At 42.7% G+C, this 21,357-nt stretch overlaps 1 protein-coding gene across 1 annotated transcript; it reads right to left on the bottom strand.

Moving 5' to 3' along the window:
* Nucleotides 1-5,117: 5,117 nt before the first annotated feature.
* On the bottom strand, nucleotides 5,118-20,841 carry qdpra (quinoid dihydropteridine reductase a). Its single transcript, XM_072434800.1, has 7 exons — nucleotides 20,694-20,841; nucleotides 20,473-20,565; nucleotides 19,410-19,506; nucleotides 16,940-17,080; nucleotides 11,914-12,022; nucleotides 6,465-6,548; nucleotides 5,118-5,441 (listed from the first exon to the last, which is right to left on the bottom strand). Exons 1-7 carry the CDS (start codon nucleotides 20,775-20,777, stop codon nucleotides 5,339-5,341), a joined length of 711 nt encoding a protein of 236 aa, XP_072290901.1. The 5' UTR covers nucleotides 20,778-20,841; the 3' UTR covers nucleotides 5,118-5,338.
* Between the last annotated feature and the right edge of the window lie 516 nt (nucleotides 20,842-21,357).

The following is a 21,357-nucleotide window of genomic DNA, read 5'->3' as shown; positions in this document are numbered from 1 at the left end:
AGACATGGCATCCGGCTCATCCTGCTGCATGTGATGCAGACTGGGTCAAACGTGTTCATCCTGCTGCAGGTGACACACAGACTGGGTCAAACGTGTTCATCCTGCAGCAGGTGACACACAGACTGGGTCAAACGTGTTCATCCTGCTGCACGTGACACACAGACTGGGTCAAACGTGTTCATCCTGCAGCAGGTGACACACAGACTGGGTCAAACGTGTTCATCCTGCTGCACGTGATGCAGACTGGGTCAAACGTGTTCATCCTGCAGCAGGTGACACACAGACTGGGTCAAACGTGTTCATCCTGCAGCAGGTGACACACAGACTGGGTCAAACGTGCTCATCCTGCTGCAGGTGACACACAGACTGGGTCAAACGTGCTCATCCTGCTGCAGGTGACACACAGACTGGGTCAAACGTGTTCATCCTGCAGCAGGTGACACACAGACTGGGTCAAACGTGTTCATCCTGCAGCAGGTGACACACAGACTGGGTCAAACGTGCTCATCCTGCTGCAGGTGACACACAGACTGGGTCAAACGTGTTCATCCTGCAGCAGGTGACACACAGACTGGGTCAAACGTGTTCATCCTGCTGCAGGTGACACACAGACTGGGTCAAACGTGTTCATCCTGCAGCAGGTGACACACAGACTGGGTCAAACGTGTTCATCCTGCTGCACGTGATGCAGACTGGGTCAAACGTGTTCATCCTGCAGCAGGTGACACACAGACTGGGTCAAACATGTTCATCCTGCTGCACGTGACACACAGACTGGGTCAAACGTGTTCATCCTGCAGCAGGTGACACACAGACTGGGTCAAACGTGCTCATCCTGCAGGAGGTGACACACAGACTGGGTCAAACGTGTTCATCCTGCAGCAGGTGACACACAGACTGGGTCAAACGTGTTCATCCTGCTGCAGGTGACACACAGACTGGGTCAAACGTGCTCATCCTGCAGCAGGTGACACACAGACTGGGTCAAACGTGTTCATCCTGCAGCAGGTGACACACAGACTGGGTCAAACGTGTTCATCCTGCAGCAGGTGACACACAGACTGGGTCAAACGTGCTCATCCTGCTGCAGGTGACACACAGACTGGGTCAAACGTGCTCATCCTGCTGCAGGTGACACACAGACTGGGTCAAACGTGTTCATCCTGCAGCAGGTGACACACAGACTGGGTCAAACGTGCTCATCCTGCTGCAGGTGACACACAGACTGGGTCAAACGTGTTCATCCTGCAGCAGGTGACACACAGACTGGGTCAAACGTGCTCATCCTGCTGCAGGTGACACACAGACTGGGTCAAACGTGTTCATCCTGCAGCAGGTGACACACAGACTGGGTCAAACGTGCTCATCCTGCTGCAGGTGACACACAGACTGGGTCAAACGTGTTCATCCTGCTGCAGGTGACACACAGACTGGGTCAAACGTGCTCATCCTGCTGCAGGTGACACACAGACTGGGTCAAACGTGTTCATCCTGCAGCAGGTGACACACAGACTGGGTCAAACGTGTTCATCCTGCAGCAGGTGACACACAGACTGGGTCAAACGTGTTCATCCTGCTGCACGTGATGCAGACTGGGTCAAACGTGTTCATCCTGCTGCAGGTGACACACAGACTGGGTCAAACGTGCTCATCCTGCTGCACGTGACACACAGACTGGGTCAAACGTGTTCATCCTGCAGCAGGTGACACACAGACTGGGTCAAACGTGCTCATCCTGCTGCAGGTGACACACAGACTGGGTCAAACGTGCTCATCCTGCTGCAGGTGACACACAGACTGGGTCAAACGTGTTCATCCTGCAGCAGGTGACACACAGACTGGGTCAAACGTGTTCATCCTGCAGCAGGTGACACACAGACTGGGTCAAACGTGCTCATCCTGCTGCAGGTGACACACAGACTGGGTCAAACGTGCTCATCCTGCAGCAGGTGACACACAGACTGGGTCAAACGTGTTCATCCTGCAGCAGGTGACACACAGACTGGGTCAAACGTGCTCATCCTGCTGCAGGTGACACACAGACTGGGTCAAACGTGCTCATCCTGCTGCAGGTGACACACAGACTGGGTCAAACGTGCTCATCCTGCAGCAGGTGACACACAGACTGGGTCAAACGTGTTCATCCTGCAGCAGGTGACACACAGACTGGGTCAAACGTGCTCATCCTGCTGCAGGTGACACACAGACTGGGTCAAACGTGCTCATCCTGCTGCAGGTGACACACAGACTGGGTCAAACGTGTTCATCCTGCAGCAGGTGACACACAGACTGGGTCAAACGTGCTCATCCTGCTGCAGGTGACACACAGACTGGGTCAAACGTGCTCATCCTGCTGCAGGTGACACACAGACTGGGTCAAACGTGTTCATCCTGCAGCAGGTGACACACAGACTGGGTCAAACGTGTTCATCCTGCAGCAGGTGACACACAGACTGGGTCAAACGTGCTCATCCTGCTGCAGGTGACACAGACTGGGTCAAACGTGTTCATCCTGCAGCAGGTGACACACAGACTGGGTCAAACGTGTTCATCCTGCTGCAGGTGACACACAGACTGGGTCAAACGTGTTCATCCTGCAGCAGGTGACACACAGACTGGGTCAAACGTGTTCATCCTGCTGCACGTGATGCAGACTGGGTCAAACGTGTTCATCCTGCAGCAGGTGACACACAGACTGGGTCAAACATGTTCATCCTGCTGCACGTGACACACAGACTGGGTCAAACGTGTTCATCCTGCAGCAGGTGACACACAGACTGGGTCAAACGTGCTCATCCTGCAGGAGGTGACACACAGACTGGGTCAAACGTGTTCATCCTGCAGCAGGTGACACACAGACTGGGTCAAACGTGTTCATCCTGCTGCAGGTGACACACAGACTGGGTCAAACGTGCTCATCCTGCAGCAGGTGACACACAGACTGGGTCAAACGTGTTCATCCTGCAGCAGGTGACACACAGACTGGGTCAAACGTGTTCATCCTGCAGCAGGTGACACACAGACTGGGTCAAACGTGCTCATCCTGCTGCAGGTGACACACAGACTGGGTCAAACGTGCTCATCCTGCTGCAGGTGACACACAGACTGGGTCAAACGTGTTCATCCTGCAGCAGGTGACACACAGACTGGGTCAAACGTGCTCATCCTGCTGCAGGTGACACACAGACTGGGTCAAACGTGTTCATCCTGCAGCAGGTGACACACAGACTGGGTCAAACGTGCTCATCCTGCTGCAGGTGACACACAGACTGGGTCAAACGTGTTCATCCTGCAGCAGGTGACACACAGACTGGGTCAAACGTGCTCATCCTGCTGCAGGTGACACACAGACTGGGTCAAACGTGTTCATCCTGCTGCAGGTGACACACAGACTGGGTCAAACGTGCTCATCCTGCTGCAGGTGACACACAGACTGGGTCAAACGTGTTCATCCTGCAGCAGGTGACACACAGACTGGGTCAAACGTGTTCATCCTGCAGCAGGTGACACACAGACTGGGTCAAACGTGTTCATCCTGCTGCACGTGATGCAGACTGGGTCAAACGTGTTCATCCTGCTGCAGGTGACACACAGACTGGGTCAAACGTGCTCATCCTGCTGCACGTGACACACAGACTGGGTCAAACGTGTTCATCCTGCAGCAGGTGACACACAGACTGGGTCAAACGTGCTCATCCTGCTGCAGGTGACACACAGACTGGGTCAAACGTGCTCATCCTGCTGCAGGTGACACACAGACTGGGTCAAACGTGTTCATCCTGCAGCAGGTGACACACAGACTGGGTCAAACGTGTTCATCCTGCAGCAGGTGACACACAGACTGGGTCAAACGTGCTCATCCTGCTGCAGGTGACACACAGACTGGGTCAAACGTGCTCATCCTGCAGCAGGTGACACACAGACTGGGTCAAACGTGTTCATCCTGCAGCAGGTGACACACAGACTGGGTCAAACGTGCTCATCCTGCTGCAGGTGACACACAGACTGGGTCAAACGTGCTCATCCTGCTGCAGGTGACACACAGACTGGGTCAAACGTGTTCATCCTGCAGCAGGTGACACACAGACTGGGTCAAACGTGCTCATCCTGCAGCAGGTGACACACAGACTGGGTCAAACGTGCTCATCCTGCTGCAGGTGACACACAGACTGGGTCAAACGTGTTCATCCTGCAGCAGGTGACACACAGACTGGGTCAAACGTGTTCATCCTGCAGCAGGTGACACACAGACTGGGTCAAACGTGCTCATCCTGCTGCAGGTGACACACAGACTGGGTCAAACGTGCTCATCCTGCTGCAGGTGACACACAGACTGGGTCAAACGTGTTCATCCTGCTGCAGGTGACACACAGACTGGGTCAAACGTGCTCATCCTGCTGCAGGTGACACACAGACTGGGTCAAACGTGTTCATCCTGCAGCAGGTGACACACAGACTGGGTCAAAAGTCAACATTAGCAACATTTGGTTCACTCACTGCAATGCAACCCACCCTGCAATGTAAATAAAGCTTTGCCTAAGAGACTAGAACCACTGAACTTCTGAACAGATGGTCTGAGTTAAAGGTGCACTATGTCACTTTTCTGAAGCGGGAGACCAGCTTTTCTTTAGCCATGAAAATATCTGTAAATGAATCTTGTGTCTAAATCCATTCTGTGGAAAAGTCTAGGCAAAAGAGTCCGATCTCCATGGAGACGATCCACATGGTGCACCTTTAACAGATGGATTAACAGTATAATACTGTGAAATTAGACATTTAACCACAGTTGCTACAATATTATCAATGGATCTTGATTAGTAACCAGATTTTAATTTGACTCATAGTAGATATTTTTAAATTATGTATAAATCCAAATAAGAAAAACTGAAAATGTTCAAAAATAAGACTTCATCCAACACATCTGATTGTAACGAGGGATGTCATGATATTTAACGCTACAATAATCGTGAGAAAAGCTTTAAGAAATCTAACTTTATGAATGAAAAAGTAATGATATTAGCACATAAAGAGCCTGATTAAAAATTACTTTACACATAGTTTTGCTTTTTTTGGACAATAGAAAGAGCTGACGTTTCCTACAATTGTCACGATTATCCTTTTTATGTTCTCAGGATTATATTGTGACCTGAATAATCTTGACATCCCCAATCGCACCGAACAAGACGTGCGGTTAAAACAATACAATTTCCATCATGACGACAATGTGCCAGCGAATAAATCCTGCTCGTCTCGTACGACAGTGTTACGAGCCTCTGCCACAGCTAGATGGTGCTGTGGAGCTGTTCTTACCGCCGCACCACACTCTCTCTCCCTGACTCTACTTCGCCGGCGCCGCCTGGGTCTGTCCTGCCGTGGTCACCAGCTCCATGAGGCTGCCTGAAGCGGGACGGTCCACCCCCGTGGCCCAGGTGAAGAACAGTCTGGAACACAGAGGAGCGGAAATGAGGTTTATCATCATCATCGTTTGTCATTATTTATCATGTCAATTTACAGATACTGAGGTGGGACATTTTGCAGTTCACATTTGATATGAATTTTGTATTTTTGATCGTCATTGTAGCTTTTTGCCACTACAGCTTCTCGAGAGATGTAACTCACCAGCACTTGAACTTACCTCACTTTTGTTTTTCCCAAATGTAATGTCATTTTTCACTATCTTGAATCAATTTGATCTGAGATCTTGAGCTCGCTTACACATGGTACTAAAACTTCAGAAAATGGTCTGAATTTATTTATTGCATCTTAAAGCATAAGTAGATCATTATTCTACATTTTGTTCATTGTTAACTGCAAGATTGATGTAAAATGGCTTTGTAAATGAAACAGGTTTATTGATTTCCTGTTCAAAACTGTAGAACTGATCGTTTTAGATTAATGCAGGACAATACAATTAAACATGCAGGAATCACAACATTTATATTAGAGGTAATGATGAAGAAACACTCTTGTTACAAGGTTAAACTGTCTTTAAAGTTGACTTTGTAAATGGCTCCTTTAATAAAGCAGGAACAAAGACTTAATTCAAAATAAGAGTTTATTAAGAATGATTCAGGCTCAGTAACTACTCAATTAAGGAATTATTGTATTAATTAAGTGGTTACTAAGCCTGAATCATTCTTAATTACTATCATTCATAACCATTTGTTCATTATGAATCTTGATTACGCTTTATTAAGGCTTATGACCTTGCAGTTTTTATATAAAGTGTAACTGTTGTCCAAGTAAGTTCTTATAATATAGATAAAATGATTAGTCGACTAATACAATGTTGAATAAAACAGATTACTCGATTCAGTGACTAAAGTCTGCGTCTCAGAACCTCTAATCTCTCATACATGATTTGAAAGACTGAAACAAACAGCGCTTTTATAAATGCCAGTGACGTTAATAGAATCAAAAAGGGGAAAACAGACTCTACACATTTCCCAGTTCATGAGACTTACTCTGCGATGTACTCCAGCGGCGTCCACGAGCTGACGTCGGCCTTGGGCATGAACTTCCTGTTCATCGGCGTATCCAAGGTAACCCTGCCAAACCCAGTCACGATGACAATCAGAGCCGAGGAGAGAACACATGCAACGCTGCAGACGCCTTTGTGCAGCTGAACAATACAGACTCATCTCACCGGCACTTCTGCCTTTACCACGGAACTGCATGTACACGTGTACGACACGTGTACGACACGTGTACTACACGACACGTGTACTACACGACACGTGTACTACACGACACGTGTACTACACGACACGTGTACTACACGACACGTGTACTACACGACACGTGTACTACACGACACGTGTACTACACGACACGTGTACTACACGTGTACTACACTACACTACACGTGTACTACACGTGTACTACACTACACTACACGTGTACTACACGTGTACTACACTACACTACACGTGTACTACACGTGTACTACACTACACTACACGTGTACTACACGTGTACTACACTACACGTGTACTACACTACACGTGTACTACACTACACGTGTACTACACTACACGTGTACTACACTACACGTGTACTACACTACACGTGTACTACACTACACGTGTACTACACTACACGTGTACTACACTACACGTGTACTACACTACACGTGTACTACACTACACGTGTACTACACTACACGTGTACTACACTACACGTGTACTACACTACACGTGTACTACACTACACGTGTACTACACTACACGTGTACTACACTACACGTGTACTACACTACACGTGTACTACACTACACGTGTACTACACTACACGTGTACTACACTACACGTGTACTACACTACACGTGTACTACACTACACGTGTACTACACTACACGTGTACTACACGTGTACTACACTACACGTGTACTACACTACACGTGTACTACACTACACGTGTACTACACGTGTACTACACTACACGTGTACTACACGTGTACTACACGTGTACTACACGTGTACTACACGTGTACTACACTACACGTGTACTACACGTGTACTACACTACACGTGTACTACACGTGTACTACACTACACGTGTACTACACGTGTACTACACTACACGTGTACTACACGTGTACTACACTACACGTGTACTACACTACACGTGTACTACACTACACGTGTACTACACGTGTACTACACTACACGTGTAGTACACTACACGTGTACTACACTACACGTGTACTACACGTGTACTTCACTACACGTGTACTACACGTGTACTTCACTACACGTGTACTACACGTGTACTTCACTACACGTGTACTACACGTGTACTTCACTACACGTGTACTACACGTGTACTACACTACACGTGTACTACACGTGTACTACACTACACGTGTACTACACGTGTACTACACTACACGTGTACTACACGTGTACTACACTACACGTGTACTACACTACACGTGTACTACACTACACGTGTACTACACTACACGTGTACTACACTACACGTGTACTACACGTGTACTACACTACACGTGTACTACACGTGTACTACACTACACGTGTACTACACGTGTACTACACTACACGTGTACTACACGTGTACTACACTACACGTGTACTACACGTGTACTACACTACACGTGTACTACACGTGTACTACACTACACGTGTACTACACGTGTACTACACTACACGTGTACTACACTACACGTGTACTACACTACACGTGTACTACACGTGTACTACACTACACGTGTACTACACGTGTACTACACTACACGTGTACTACACGTGTACTACACTACACGTGTACTACACGTGTACTACACTACACGTGTACTACACGTGTACTACACTACACGTGTACTACACGTGTACTACACTACACGTGTACTACACGTGTACTACACTACACGTGTACTACACGTGTACTACACTACACGTGTACTACACGTGTACTACACTACACGTGTACTACACGTGTACTACACTACACGTGTACTACACGTGTACTACACTACACGTGTACTACACTACACGTGTACTACACTACACGTGTACTACACTACACGTGTACTACACTACACGTGTACTACACTACACGTGTACTACACTACATGTGTACTACACGTGTACTACACGTGTACTACACTACATGTGTACTACACGTGTACTACACTACATGTGTACTACACGTGTACTACACTACATGTGTACTACACGTGTACTACACTACATGTGTACTACACGTGTACTACACTACATGTGTACTACACGTGTACTACACTACATGTGTACTACACGTGTACTACACTACATGTGTACTACACGTGTACTACACTACATGTGTACTACACGTGTACTACACTACATGTGTACTACACGTGTACTACACTACATGTGTACTACACGTGTACTACACTACATGTGTACTACACGTGTACTACACTACATGTGTACTACACGTGTACTACACTACATGTGTGCTACATGTGTACTACATGTGTACTTCAATCACCTTTAAACACACTGTACTACACATTGGCATCACAAAATCACACTTTGTACCATTGTATTATTGTTATAAACTACACTGGACATAGAAAGCTGCTTAAAATATGAACTGTACGCATTAAACAACAAATAAAGTATTTTTCTTGATTTGAACAGATTTTATTTTTTAAACATTTTCAAATATAACAAAAAGACCAGACAAAAGAAGACATTCAAAAAAGAAGACTCATTATATATCCATCTAGATGTATGGATAGAGATATATAGATTTGGAATTTTTTTTTTTTTTTTTATCTTACGTATAAAGTCTAGAATAATCAGATTTCAAAAGTCTGATTAATCTGATCTGGCAGCACTATTTATGATCCATTTTTCAACATGTCCCACCCATGCCATTAGAGAGGAAATCAAAAAACGCTTTAACAAATGGAATCTATGTAAGAAACAGTGTTGGTCCATGAGGCTGTTGGAGGCAGAGGCTGGAGCAGAAAATGCAAGTCATGGGGCTAATGCTAACCAGATGTGACGGGGCCCGAGAGCTGTGATGGGGGTAAACACTGAGCACGACCAAACAGAGGCCAGCACCCAGACACTCCCACAGAAGCAGCTTCTCACCGTGACAGAGCAGAAACAACCCAGCAACAATTTAACAAGAAAAAACGATTTAAAATGAAAAACAGCTCATCATTTCTACAGGAGATACACTAATGCAGGAAAATTGTCAACTTTTATCAGTCAAAAGTATTTTTCTCCTTGGCTGGAGCACAAATTGAAGGTTATTCTTTTCAATGTCAGCCGGGTCAGTCCTTCGCCCATCAGTCACTATATGTACTTAAACAACAATAAAAAAAATACTATCAAGCATTAAACTAATGGTGGTTTTATGCTCAGTGGGACCAGGAGATTTATTAATGAAGGGTTCATCCATAACGAGACATATGTGACTTTCCACCTTAACTTTGTATATTATGCTCAGATTTCTGTGTAAAGCTTGTAAATAAGAGCACAGTATCTGCTTTAATTATGGTTTCTCTATTGCTAGTCATATACCATAACATTGCTAAAAAAAAATGTTATGGTATATGACTCTTGGATTTCTTTTACAGTATGTGAGCCAAATATTCCAGTTTTGACTGAAGTTTTGAAGTAAATAGTAGTGGTAAATAGGCCGTGGCTGTTATATGCGCACTTAAAATCTATCAATTTGACACATTTCTTAAGTTTGCAAAAAGCAAAGCATTATTTCTGCTCATGGCTTTGATGACTCACAACAGATACTGCAGTGTCATTTAGATGATCAAAGAAATGAACCACGAGTGCAGCGGAAACTTATTTTTATTCCATGATCATTCCTTATATTGACCCAGTTAGTCATTTAAACCCCTTGAAACTCTTTACAAAGCGTTCTCCGCTCTCTCCACTGGCTCCCCATCAAGCAGCGCATAAACTTTAAAATACTCCTCCTCACCTTCAAAGCTCTTCACCACCTTGCCCCCCCCTACCTGTCTGACCTCCTCATCCCCCACCGCCCCACCCGAGCTCTCCGATCCTCCTCCTCTCTCACCCTGACTGCACCAACATCCCGACTCAAAACTTTTGGCGACAGAGCATTCTCCCGAACAGCACCCCGACTCTGGAACTCCCTCCCCCAACCTGTCCGCCACTCTCCCTCACTCACAACATTCAAATCCTGCCTAAAAACATACCTCTTCACCCAAGCCTATGACCTCCCCTACCCCTAGCCTCCTCTACCCCATTGCCTACTCTTCTACCCCCTGTTACATCCCCATCTTTTTCTCTCTACTTCTTCTGTCTTCTTCATTTTATCTGTATATTAATGTGTTCTGTACGTGTTGTCCCCCCCTGTCTGTAAATACCCCCCCCTTTTTTATTATGTTCAGCGTCTTTGGGTCACTGAAAAGCGCTATATAAATAAAAGTTATTATTATTATTATTATTATTATTATTATTATTATTATTATTATTATTATTATTATTATTATTATTATTATTATTATTATTATTAAAAGACCATCACTGTCATGTTCATAAAAAAGCATTGACAGGTTTTAAACTCCCCTGCACCAGAAGGAGTTTATTAAATCCTAAGACATTTCAGAAAAGACACCATCAGAGTTGACCTGTGACCCCCACAGACGCACCACCTGTGGTCAGACTGTGTGGTCTGTCCGAGGTGGGACTCTGGACTAGTCTTCTGTCAACACGATGAGAATGTCCAACTTACAAATCTTTCAAAGCTCAAACAAAGAATTGGCTCTGGTCAAACCAAGTGCACCGGTATATGAATGGGTTGTGCAATAATGTGAATCATGAAATGTGAGGACTGTGCAACAATTGTGGATTGTGTTATGTATTTTTTGTAAATATAAAATGTATTTGTTCTGTTGTTGGGGCACTTTACTTTTGTTGGGGGTGTTTACACACTCATGTTGTGTCATGTCCATTAACATGCACTGTCCGACTCAAATCAATTAAAATAAGAATCAGATTTTAGCATGTAAAAAGGAGCCACTGTGGCATTACAAATACAACAAAAATACAGACAATTTTGAATGGATTTGAACCAAGAGAGATTAGAAAATTGAAACTTAATACAAGTTGTAAAGCAAACCGTCTCCCACGCTAAACATAAAACTTTTACTGTTTTCATGATTACATTCTATAGCTAAAGGTCCCTTAGGCATTCATTTAGATTGCCTTTGTAATTGAGTTGTAAAAAGATGTAAATGAAAAGTGCTCAATTGTGTTCATTCGTTAGTGAGCGTCTTCTCTCCCTGGCAAAGGACACTATATCGAACTTTATATAGAGGATTTACAGTTTTGTCTCGGATGTTCATTAGCAGCATAAGAGGCCTGAGGACATTTTGATGTTGTTTTGATGTTGTTTTGATGTCGTACTCACGGTAGAATTGCGACCGCTGTAGCTTCTGACGGCATCCCACTGTTTCCAGCGGCCAGACTCTGACACAGCTGATGGACGGCAGCTTTGGCCATCCCATAACCCACCATTCCTGAAACGTCATGGTAGAACGTTTGAGTGAATCAGGTTCTTAAAAGTCGAACATTTCAATTCCTAGTTTTATGAATTTCAAGTGATTTTTTACAAAATCTCTAGAAACATAAGGGAAGAAGTAGGATAAGAAGCCAGTACAAACACAATGGTATTAACTACCTTTATTACAAATTGGGAGTCACTTCCTAATGCGCTCTTTCCAATCACGGGCTGTTTATTTCATTTGTTTTATTCCTTTGATTGTTCAAACCCGTGCAGATTTGGACAAAAAAAAAAAAATCACAAAACTCACTCCTGGCTCAAAGACCTGTGAAAAGTGCCATAAACTCAAGGTGGTGAATATTTAGGATGCTCAGAATGCAATTAGGTAAATGACATACATGTAAAATGAACTAGTTCTGTTCTTTATGTTTCAAAACACCACTCAACAGTTTCAAACACTGTCGGTTTACTTCCTGGTCTCAGCACACAGCTGTACTGATCATGGTAAAAACGGCAGAATGTCAGAGTTTTAAGGATTTAAGGAAATAAAAACCAAGAAGATTCTCAGAGCCACGTCAGAGCTACGTCAGTTATCAAAGAGACGCCAATATCAAAGAGACGTCCGTTTTCGAAGGGACGCCCGTTATTTTCTAAACACGATTCCTCACACTAGCGTGAATGAAGCTAAATGCTACTCCAGGTATGTTCTTAATGAGGGACCAATGTTAGAACATAGTCATTATCAAAACGTTTTCTTGCTTTGCCTGAGGAATAAAACCATTTCTCTCAGCACATGACATGTTTTGAAGTATGTGCTTAGTCCAGATCGTGATTATTTTCTTACAAAATGAGTTGACAAATATTTGTAAAAATTGATTAGTTGCAATTAGATGATTCGCTTGTTTCAGGCCTAATCACATTTATTTTGAGCATGTAAACGGACAAAAAGGGTTGGGTTCTATATTGTGAGACTTCATATTACTATAGTCCAAACCCATGATGAATAACATTAAACAAATCCAGTTGCCTCGGTGTCTAGTCCACCTCTTATGTTGCTAAAGACACTGCCTTTTTTGGTTGGAGTTTAACGAGTGTGTACAAAGTTGAGACAGACTTTTGAACCCGACTCGTGTGAAACCGTAACCTACTTTTCCATTGTGTAATCTTTTAAGCCGTTAAGCCACCTCATCGACCAGACAAAAGTCATTCACCAAGGTCCATAATAACTAGCCCTAAACTCAAGCTTACGCATCTGGAACCACTGCTCCGCTCTTATAAAACGCTCCTGAAGAATTCCAATCATCCGCCGCCCCGTCCTAAACCGATCACATGACAGGCACGCTAAACCGTCTAACAAACAAGCGGCCAATAGGAACAAGGGGTGGTGACGAGACCTTTCCTCCTAGTTTTGTGAAACATTCAGGATTTATACAAACTGAGAAGGTTTGGACTGAAAGGCTGTTACAAGTCAAAGATATTGAAATTGCTTAACTGATTACTTTATTCTTTTGGGCATGGCGCTCGTGGTTATTGGCTACTTTGGGAGGTGGAGCGAGGTAATGTGAAAATCAATACAAAAATCAATACACCACAATGTTGATTTAAAGCACTGTTCATTCCGACACTGGTGAGCGTAAATGGCACAGACGTTTGCGATGATTAGATGTTAGATTTTGCATGATGTGAACTCTAAATATGTCCTTAGAAAGCCGTGTTGCCGTAAATCCAAATACATGGGAAGGATTAGCACATAAAGCAGCATTACGGGGTATTTTTAGACCGATCTTGACTGACATGGACCAGATCCTCATCTAACATCATTTACAACATATAAGTATGAGCTGTCCAGTTTCATGGCCAAACACTCAGGTTTAAAAGGACACACATTATGCATTATTTGCCATTTTCCCTTTAAAAATGCATTTAAACATTTCTGCTTTGGCATCTCATCTTTTCAAACTTTAAAAAATGCATGTATTGAAAACTGAACCACACATGACTTTCTACCCCTAATCAGGATTGGTGTTAGCTCTCCATCTACTGGCAGAAAAGGAGATTACCATTGGAAAATAAACGAAAGATTGATGTTTTTTCAAGGGACTTTAAATATTGACAAAAATGAATAGCTCAATATTTTGGGGGGAGAATCACATTAGTTAAAGCAAGACGATGTGTCAATTCTACAGAAATATGTCCAAAAGTGTCTAGGAATCAAAGAATCAAGAACAATAACTGAATTTAATAAAGACATGAAACACAAGTATAAAACGAAAATTAGGTTGTTGAAAGGACGGGATCGATTTGCAATGTATTTATGCATGTTATTTTATAGCAACTGTTAATTGTGTTTTAAAATATCAGTGTTGAAAAGGGGCTGAATAACATAAGATCTTCCTTCTTCTCCGTACTCTGTACTTTAGACCTCTACTGTATAGGTTTATTTTTCAAAGTATATAAATCAAATTAAAAACTACTAAAAAGGAAATCACAATTATTCTTAAATCCCTCAGTTCTTCTTCAGCGCTAAAAAAAAATATTAATTAAAAAAATATATTATTGTACGAGCTGTGCCAAGTTGGACGGAGGACGAGTTTGATGAGCAGGTCTTAGGTCATCTTGTTAAAATTGTTCATGAGGCACAATGCAATTAAACTAGCTTAATATGATGCTTTATTTTGTATTAAAAAGCTACTGTGTTCTCTTCTCTTCTGTCCACAAAGAGGCTGAAATGACCACTTTTCCTTTCCATTTCAACAGGACAGATAAACTGTAATTAAAAGTCAATAAGGAGATCAATATCAGGCCTTTAATGACTTCAAGCACTGTTATGATCACTTCTGCTTTGACAGTTGCCTTATTTTGATCGTTCTCGCTGTACTTGATGAACCCTATAAACCCTCTTTTGTAAATTGCTTTGTTTGAAAGCGCTGCCGTGTCGTATCACAGCGAGCCTACTACAGCGCGGCCAGAACAATGGATAGCACTGCCCCACACACTTTTAGTTAACGGTGCCTGTCCGTGCGGATGAGCGGTGGGGCCAAATAAATGCTGAGTCACGGCTCTGTGAGCTACATCCAATGAGCTTTGAGGCCCACTGCTGAGACGGGGATTGCATTGATTTAAACCTGAGCCGGTCACATGGTGCAGGTGGAGTGAGGCCAGGACGTAGAACAATGCTTATAGTTCCATAGTTCTGATCATATGACGTATGTCGTTTTACCATAATTTACTGTGAAAAGTGTTCTTGTTGCAGTTATGGTTTACAATTAATCTAGAACTACTTTGGCACGTTTGCAATGCCCAGACTTTACTGCGTAATAATTGGGGCTTGTGAGATAGTTTACATCTAGTCCAGACATAGAGCTGGTTTAACCCAGATACTACCATATACAGCATGTGCCTGTGATATAGATTTCAATTACCCTAATACAGGGGTGTCAAACATGCGGCCCCCCAGATGTTTTAATCAGGCCCGCAAAAGATTGCCAATTTATATTTATTAATTTCCGATAGATATATAGTGTTTTTAATTGATACAACTATGAGTCCCACACACCTTTGCAGCAGTCGCCCCTACCCTGCGTTGCTCAGCGCTGCTGTGCTGAGAAGTTCAGACATGCACTAAACTAGACTTCAGCAGAGATCTGAGACGTGTTGTTTTGGGAAACACGTGCACGAAAGAAAGGAGAAGGAGAAAAGAGACCGTTTGTGGACGTTAGAGCTGTTTAGAGCACATAAGCACTGCTAATGTGGAGCTAACAGCAAGAAAACAATCTTCTGTGAGGAAAACATCCAAACCCGTTCAAACCTGGACTGATCAGGAGCCACAGGTAAAACACAGGTCAGAGTGTAATAAAGTCTGAACATGACAGAGTGAAGCTGCTGTGAGCTCTGACTGTGACACACTCATGTGACTGAACACAAACTCATTTCATTCACTACATGAAGAGTTTGTCACAAAGATATACTATAAAAATGAGTTTGACATCCCCTGCCCGAATATAATTTGCATGCCCACTACGGCTGGTTTTCATCTCAGAGGTGAGGGAGCGCAGACAAAGCATGCATAGCAACGAAATGTTACAGCCAACACGAGACGGTGAATACACAAATAACGATAGACATGAAGTGTGGAGTGGAAGCGTAACTTGAGTAACAGCTTCAGACAGAGCAGTGCCTCCAGTTAGCTTCACACTCAAAGGAAAGTTGATGACACATGAAACAGTTAACAATACTGCATTTTCTAAACCATAGCCAGATAAGTGTATTAATAAAGTACAAGAGAGCATGTGTTGCCAATTATATGAAAAGGGTGTGTCTTGTAAGAATGTCCAATAAGGTATTTAGATTAGTTTATTTGATAGGGGACAGTGCAATTTCATAAAACACATGAATAAACAAAGTTAAAAATGCTTCTTTAATTGTTGTCATATAAAGAGAGTTACAACAGGGCTGGTAGTGTTGTGATATATAGTAATATTTAAAAAAACAATTTCTGCATTATCATTCATGTATTCATGTGTCATGTATATTTCCTCTACTTTAGTCCAAGTTTACAGAAGTGTCTGAACTGCATTGTCCTGACAGGTTTATCTGAGGAAACGGTACCTATATTAGAACTGTTAAAAGACAAACTATCCATCTTTTATTTCATATAGCTCTGTCTGCAAACTGACTGCTCCTGGACAACACATCAGCATTTGAAGGTTCTATCCTTTGTTATTTTATTCCAGGGATCCATTTTATTGACACTTTGCCGCTTCCCATCGCCAGCCCTCATTCAAACCCCTGCGGCGCATCCTATTGCTTTCATTATTCGAATCGGCAGTTTAGACGGTAAAAACCTATACGTGCAATGTAGTGTCCAATAATTCGTGATTGGGAAAGTGAAGAGACGGTTGTGGTGGGTGTGATGTGTGGAGTAAACACAAACCTCCAGTCCCTGAGAGAGCAGCTTTAGCTCCGGCCAGAGTCAGCAGTCCTCCTGGTTTGAGATGCAGCGCGGCCAGGTGGCTGGAGATGGTGGACGTCCACACACTCTGCTTCCACATCAGGTCAGAGTTCTTGTATAAATCTGGCAACAAAAAAACAAACAACGAAACAAAACGGAAAAAAAAAAAAAAAAAAAAAAAAAATAATAATAATAATATTTGTACATAGTGCCATATAAAAAATGCATTGGTTAAAGAAAGAATTGCATTAAAAAAAAGGGGGGACAGATTATGCAAATGCCACTTTAACCTGTTACCAGCCACCTATTTCGCCCTGTGCACAATGGTTGGACATACCCAAATGGCATTGCTTATTAAAAGAGGATCTTACAGCCCACATGCAAGTGTGATGCATCATTAGAAAGCTTAGGCCTTCTAGTTTCTGCAGATGTGCACATGAACACTGTCAGGGCTTCAGAACTTACACTACAGAGGCCCAAACATAAACAAAACATCCTTTTTAGTCTCGCCTGAATATTGTCAATTTGTAATGGTCCTGAGCAAGACATACTTGTTTGTTTGTTTGTATGTATGTATGTATATATATCAAAATGCGCGTCCAAAAGGCTAATAAAATCAGAAAATGTGATGCGTAAAATCTAGTCGCCTCCTGCCGAAAAATCTAGGCTCTTGACTGCTTTACACACGTGAATATAGACAATTCTGTGTGAAGAAGCCCTAAGTCCCACCCACCATTCGAAAGCTATACTCATAGGCTAGAATAATATGTCAATCAAAGTCCACTACGTCACCGTTGGCCCGCGCAGTCTCATTGAAAACAGTGGACTTTCGTGCATCGGAAGCGGCGCATTTTTTTTTGGATGGTCTCATTCTGTAGGTAACAGTCTGAAGAAAAGATGGATGCCAAACACCATCTTATAAGTCAAACACGTCATTAGTTAATGCGCCGGACGAGCCTTCATCCTGAATATTTTCAGGGAAGAAAACTTTGTTTACTTGACAATACCTCGATATTGGATAACTTCAGGAAAAATACAAGTGGATATTGTTTTTCTATGGTTCCTTACGGACAGACTGAGTACAAGAATTTACAGAATAAACGCAGATTCGTCCGTCATAAACAGCAAACAGGACATGCGTTTGTAAAAGTTGAGACTTTCTCACAAACTATTGGCAATTGCTTATTGGGGCAAATTATTCTATCTCTGTATCTACCTGCGTTGCATCAATGGAATTTCCCCATGTGGGACAATAAAGGATTATCTTATCTTATTCAATGTAAATCAATGACATATTTGTTTTGTTGAGAAAAAAAACTTTAAAATGATGTATAACATGCTGGTATTGACCAAGAAAATAAAAGTGATGATGTAAGAGAATTTTCTAATTTGGAAAATGCGCGCCGGTGGATGGTAACAGGTTAATGAGCGTTTAAAGAACAAAGTTTACTCAAAGTTTTATTTTTGATTGATTCCTGCATGTTTGAATAATCCTGCATTGTCCTACAATTGAGGCTCAAGTGCTTAGAAAATTCCTGTTTTCACCTTTCCCCTATCCCCACCCACATCCCTGTATTTAGTTTCAATTATATGAAAAATGACTCCGCGTTACACAAATAACAATCTGCTACTTGTTACAGTGAAACGTCAGAAGCGGAGCTTATTAGATCTGCAGTTTTAAACAGGAAGTCGATGGTCTTGTTTCTATTACTAAGCCATTTTAGATCAATATTGCAGTTTATAATGACGTTTTAAAAAAATAAAAAAAGTTAAGTTTATATTTTCATTTTCATTATAAGTACCTGGGGGAAAAAGCATACTATGTTGCCTAAAAATGGCAACATTCTCTACAAATGATAAAATATTGACAAAAATGAATGGCTCAATATTTCAGTATCACAATATGTCAGTTGTACAGAAATGTATATGCATTGGGGTTGAAGTATTAAACAAATGTGAAAGGACTGTAAAATGATCCTTTTGCAGCATTTGTCATTCATTATTTTTCCAAAATTTTCACATCTTCAAAATAACATTCACAATATTATCTATACTGTGTAGTTTGGACCTCTACTGTACAGAGGTGTAAATGTAAACTACCCAAATGAAATCACAATTATTCCTAAATACTTCAGCTCTTCTTCAGCTATAATTAATGTGGTTCAAACCATCAACTCAGAGTAGGATCAATATTGGAGTTCTCCAGATTGAGAGTTTCGCAGTTTGAGAATGACTATTGGATGAGAGTCAAAACGAGTCCAGATGACACCAACTCAATCTTTTTCTACAATGGAACATGAATGAGGCATTACACAGACATTCAAAATATTAATGGAACGTTCTTGTTGTAGCAAATTGGACATGGTTTTGGTGCGTTCTGTATGACACAAATTAACTTTTTGATCCAAATGCCACAGATAACGACCACAGTGAATAATGTTGAAAGTCTGACCTTTGGAGCAGCAGTTTCCTCCTGCCCAGCCTCCAGCCACACACATGATGGCATCTACCTTCTGTTCCCCCAGCAACTGAGACACGTCTGTGGTCACCTGCTCACAACAACACAGATAGCATCACTTTTAATAAAAGCCCGGAGACAGACATGTGTGTGACATCATGGCAAGGTAAACACTAGCAGCCAATAATGTTTAGAGAGCTCCTTTATGTGGTGAAACAAATTCTGTACAAGAGCACTTGTTCTGCCAAGTAAAACTGAAACAAATCAGAACATAAAGACTAGTTTAAATTAATCATTTCCACATATTTGTGATTAATTTATTTTTGACAAAGCATCCCGATTCTAATCTTCATTTTAAACACACACACACTACTACTAAACTAACACATTTAAATAACTATAGTAAATAAAATTAATAAAATTTATGAAATTAAGCTAGATGTTGCAACTGAAATCAAGAGCATACATTTTAGATCCTAGTTTAATTACTAAAAATTGATAAATACAAATGTGTTCTTACTATTGAAATAATCGTGACGAGTCCACTAAAACAGTGGTGATAATTATCTGGACTATACAGACTCTTAAAACACATGTCAAAATACTTTTTTATAACAATATTAAAGAAAAATGTCAAATAGGATATAATATTTCAGATTTTTTTTTAAATCAATAAAACACTTATTCATATTTCAACCAATATTTTGATTATTTTTTTTATGTTTACTTGTCGGCTATTAAAACAATGGTTAATTGCAGCTCTAATGTCTTTAAAGTAAAATGAATAAGCACAATGTTAAATCATGCAAGTTTATTTACAACCAGAGCCCTATCGTGCGTTAAATCGTCAGATTTTTGAATTTGACAGTTGTAAACAGACCGCACTTTGTCCTCATGCAACACTGAACAAGTAATAACAATCATAGACGACCTTGATAACCTTATAATAGATCATAAAAGTAATACGCATGCGCTGTTCATTTAAAATACATTCACACTTGCAGACTAGTTAAGTTAAATCAATAATAGAAATATGCAATTGGACAACTTCTCTTACCTGTCCAGCTTGTTCCGTAAAGGATTCACACATCTTCACTATGACATTCTCGTCTGCTTCATCGTTAGCTGCCATATCAATGCTGGCGACCCACTGCAATGAAATACACCGCAGTTTGTATGAGAAAAGTGTCATGTTGTTGTTAGCATAGTGTCATGCTGTTGTTAGCATGTAGCAGCAGACGCGTGTTAGCATGAGGGAGCTTTAGCCGGCGCGCTTACCCAGCCTTTGGATCTGAAATGCTGCACGATACGGGAGCCCAGAGCCCCTCTCCCGCCGTAGACGAGAGCCCTGTTAGCAGCCATGTTCAGCCGGGAGGAGCAGCGAGGAGACAGCGAGGAGAGAGCGAGGAAGGAGCCTGGAAGAGAGGGGCGCACGGGCTAAGTACACTGGGGCGAGCACAAGGAGAAGGGGCGGGAACACGGAGAAGGGGCGGGCACACGGAGAAGGGGCGGGCACAAGGAGAAGGGGCGGGCACACGGAGAAGGGGCGGGCACAAGGAGAAGGGGCGGGCACACGGAGAAGGGGCGGGAACACGGAGAAGGGGCGGACTCACGGAGAAGGGGCGGGAACACGGAGAAGGGGCGGGCACACGGAGAAGGGGCGGGAACACGGAGAAGGGGCGGGCACAAAGAGAAGGGGCGGGAACACGGAGAAGGGGCGGGAACACGGAGAAGGGGCGGGCACACGGAGAAACTACATGCTGCTTTCGCTGCCACTGCGAAAATTCAAAACTTTAAGGTAAGTATGAGTGCTTTAGTAGACTGTAGTAGACTGAAGTAGACTGTAGTAGACTGAAGTAGACTGTAGTAGACTGTAGTAGACTGTAGTAGACTGTAGTAGACTGAAGTAGACTGTAGTAGACTGAAGTAGACTGTAGTAGAC

Source organism: Eucyclogobius newberryi, unplaced genomic scaffold, assembly GCF_026437365.1.
Source record: "Eucyclogobius newberryi isolate DKJ021-1_F unplaced genomic scaffold, fEucNew1.0.hap1 SCAF_11, whole genome shotgun sequence".
In the NCBI taxonomy this organism is placed as follows: Eukaryota; Metazoa; Chordata; class Actinopteri; order Gobiiformes; family Gobiidae; genus Eucyclogobius; species Eucyclogobius newberryi.
Note: the sequence above shows the minus strand (reverse complement) of the source record. Positions and strands in the feature narration are given on the sequence as shown.

What these genes read in the sequence shown, in the direction of transcription:
- qdpra (XM_072434800.1), bottom strand. Translation starts at nt 20,777, where the DNA reads ATGGCTGCTAACAGGGCTCTCGTCTACGGCGGGAGAGGGGCTCTGGGC. An exon ending in TTACGGAACAAGCTGGACAG is followed by an intron (nt 19,507 to 20,472) that starts GTAAGAGAAGTT and finishes TGTTGTGAGCAG; the next exon opens with GTGACCACAGACGTGTCTCA. An exon ending in AGGAAACTGCTGCTCCAAAG is followed by an intron (nt 17,081 to 19,409) that starts GTCAGACTTTCA and finishes TTTTGTTGCCAG; the next exon opens with ATTTATACAAGAACTCTGAC.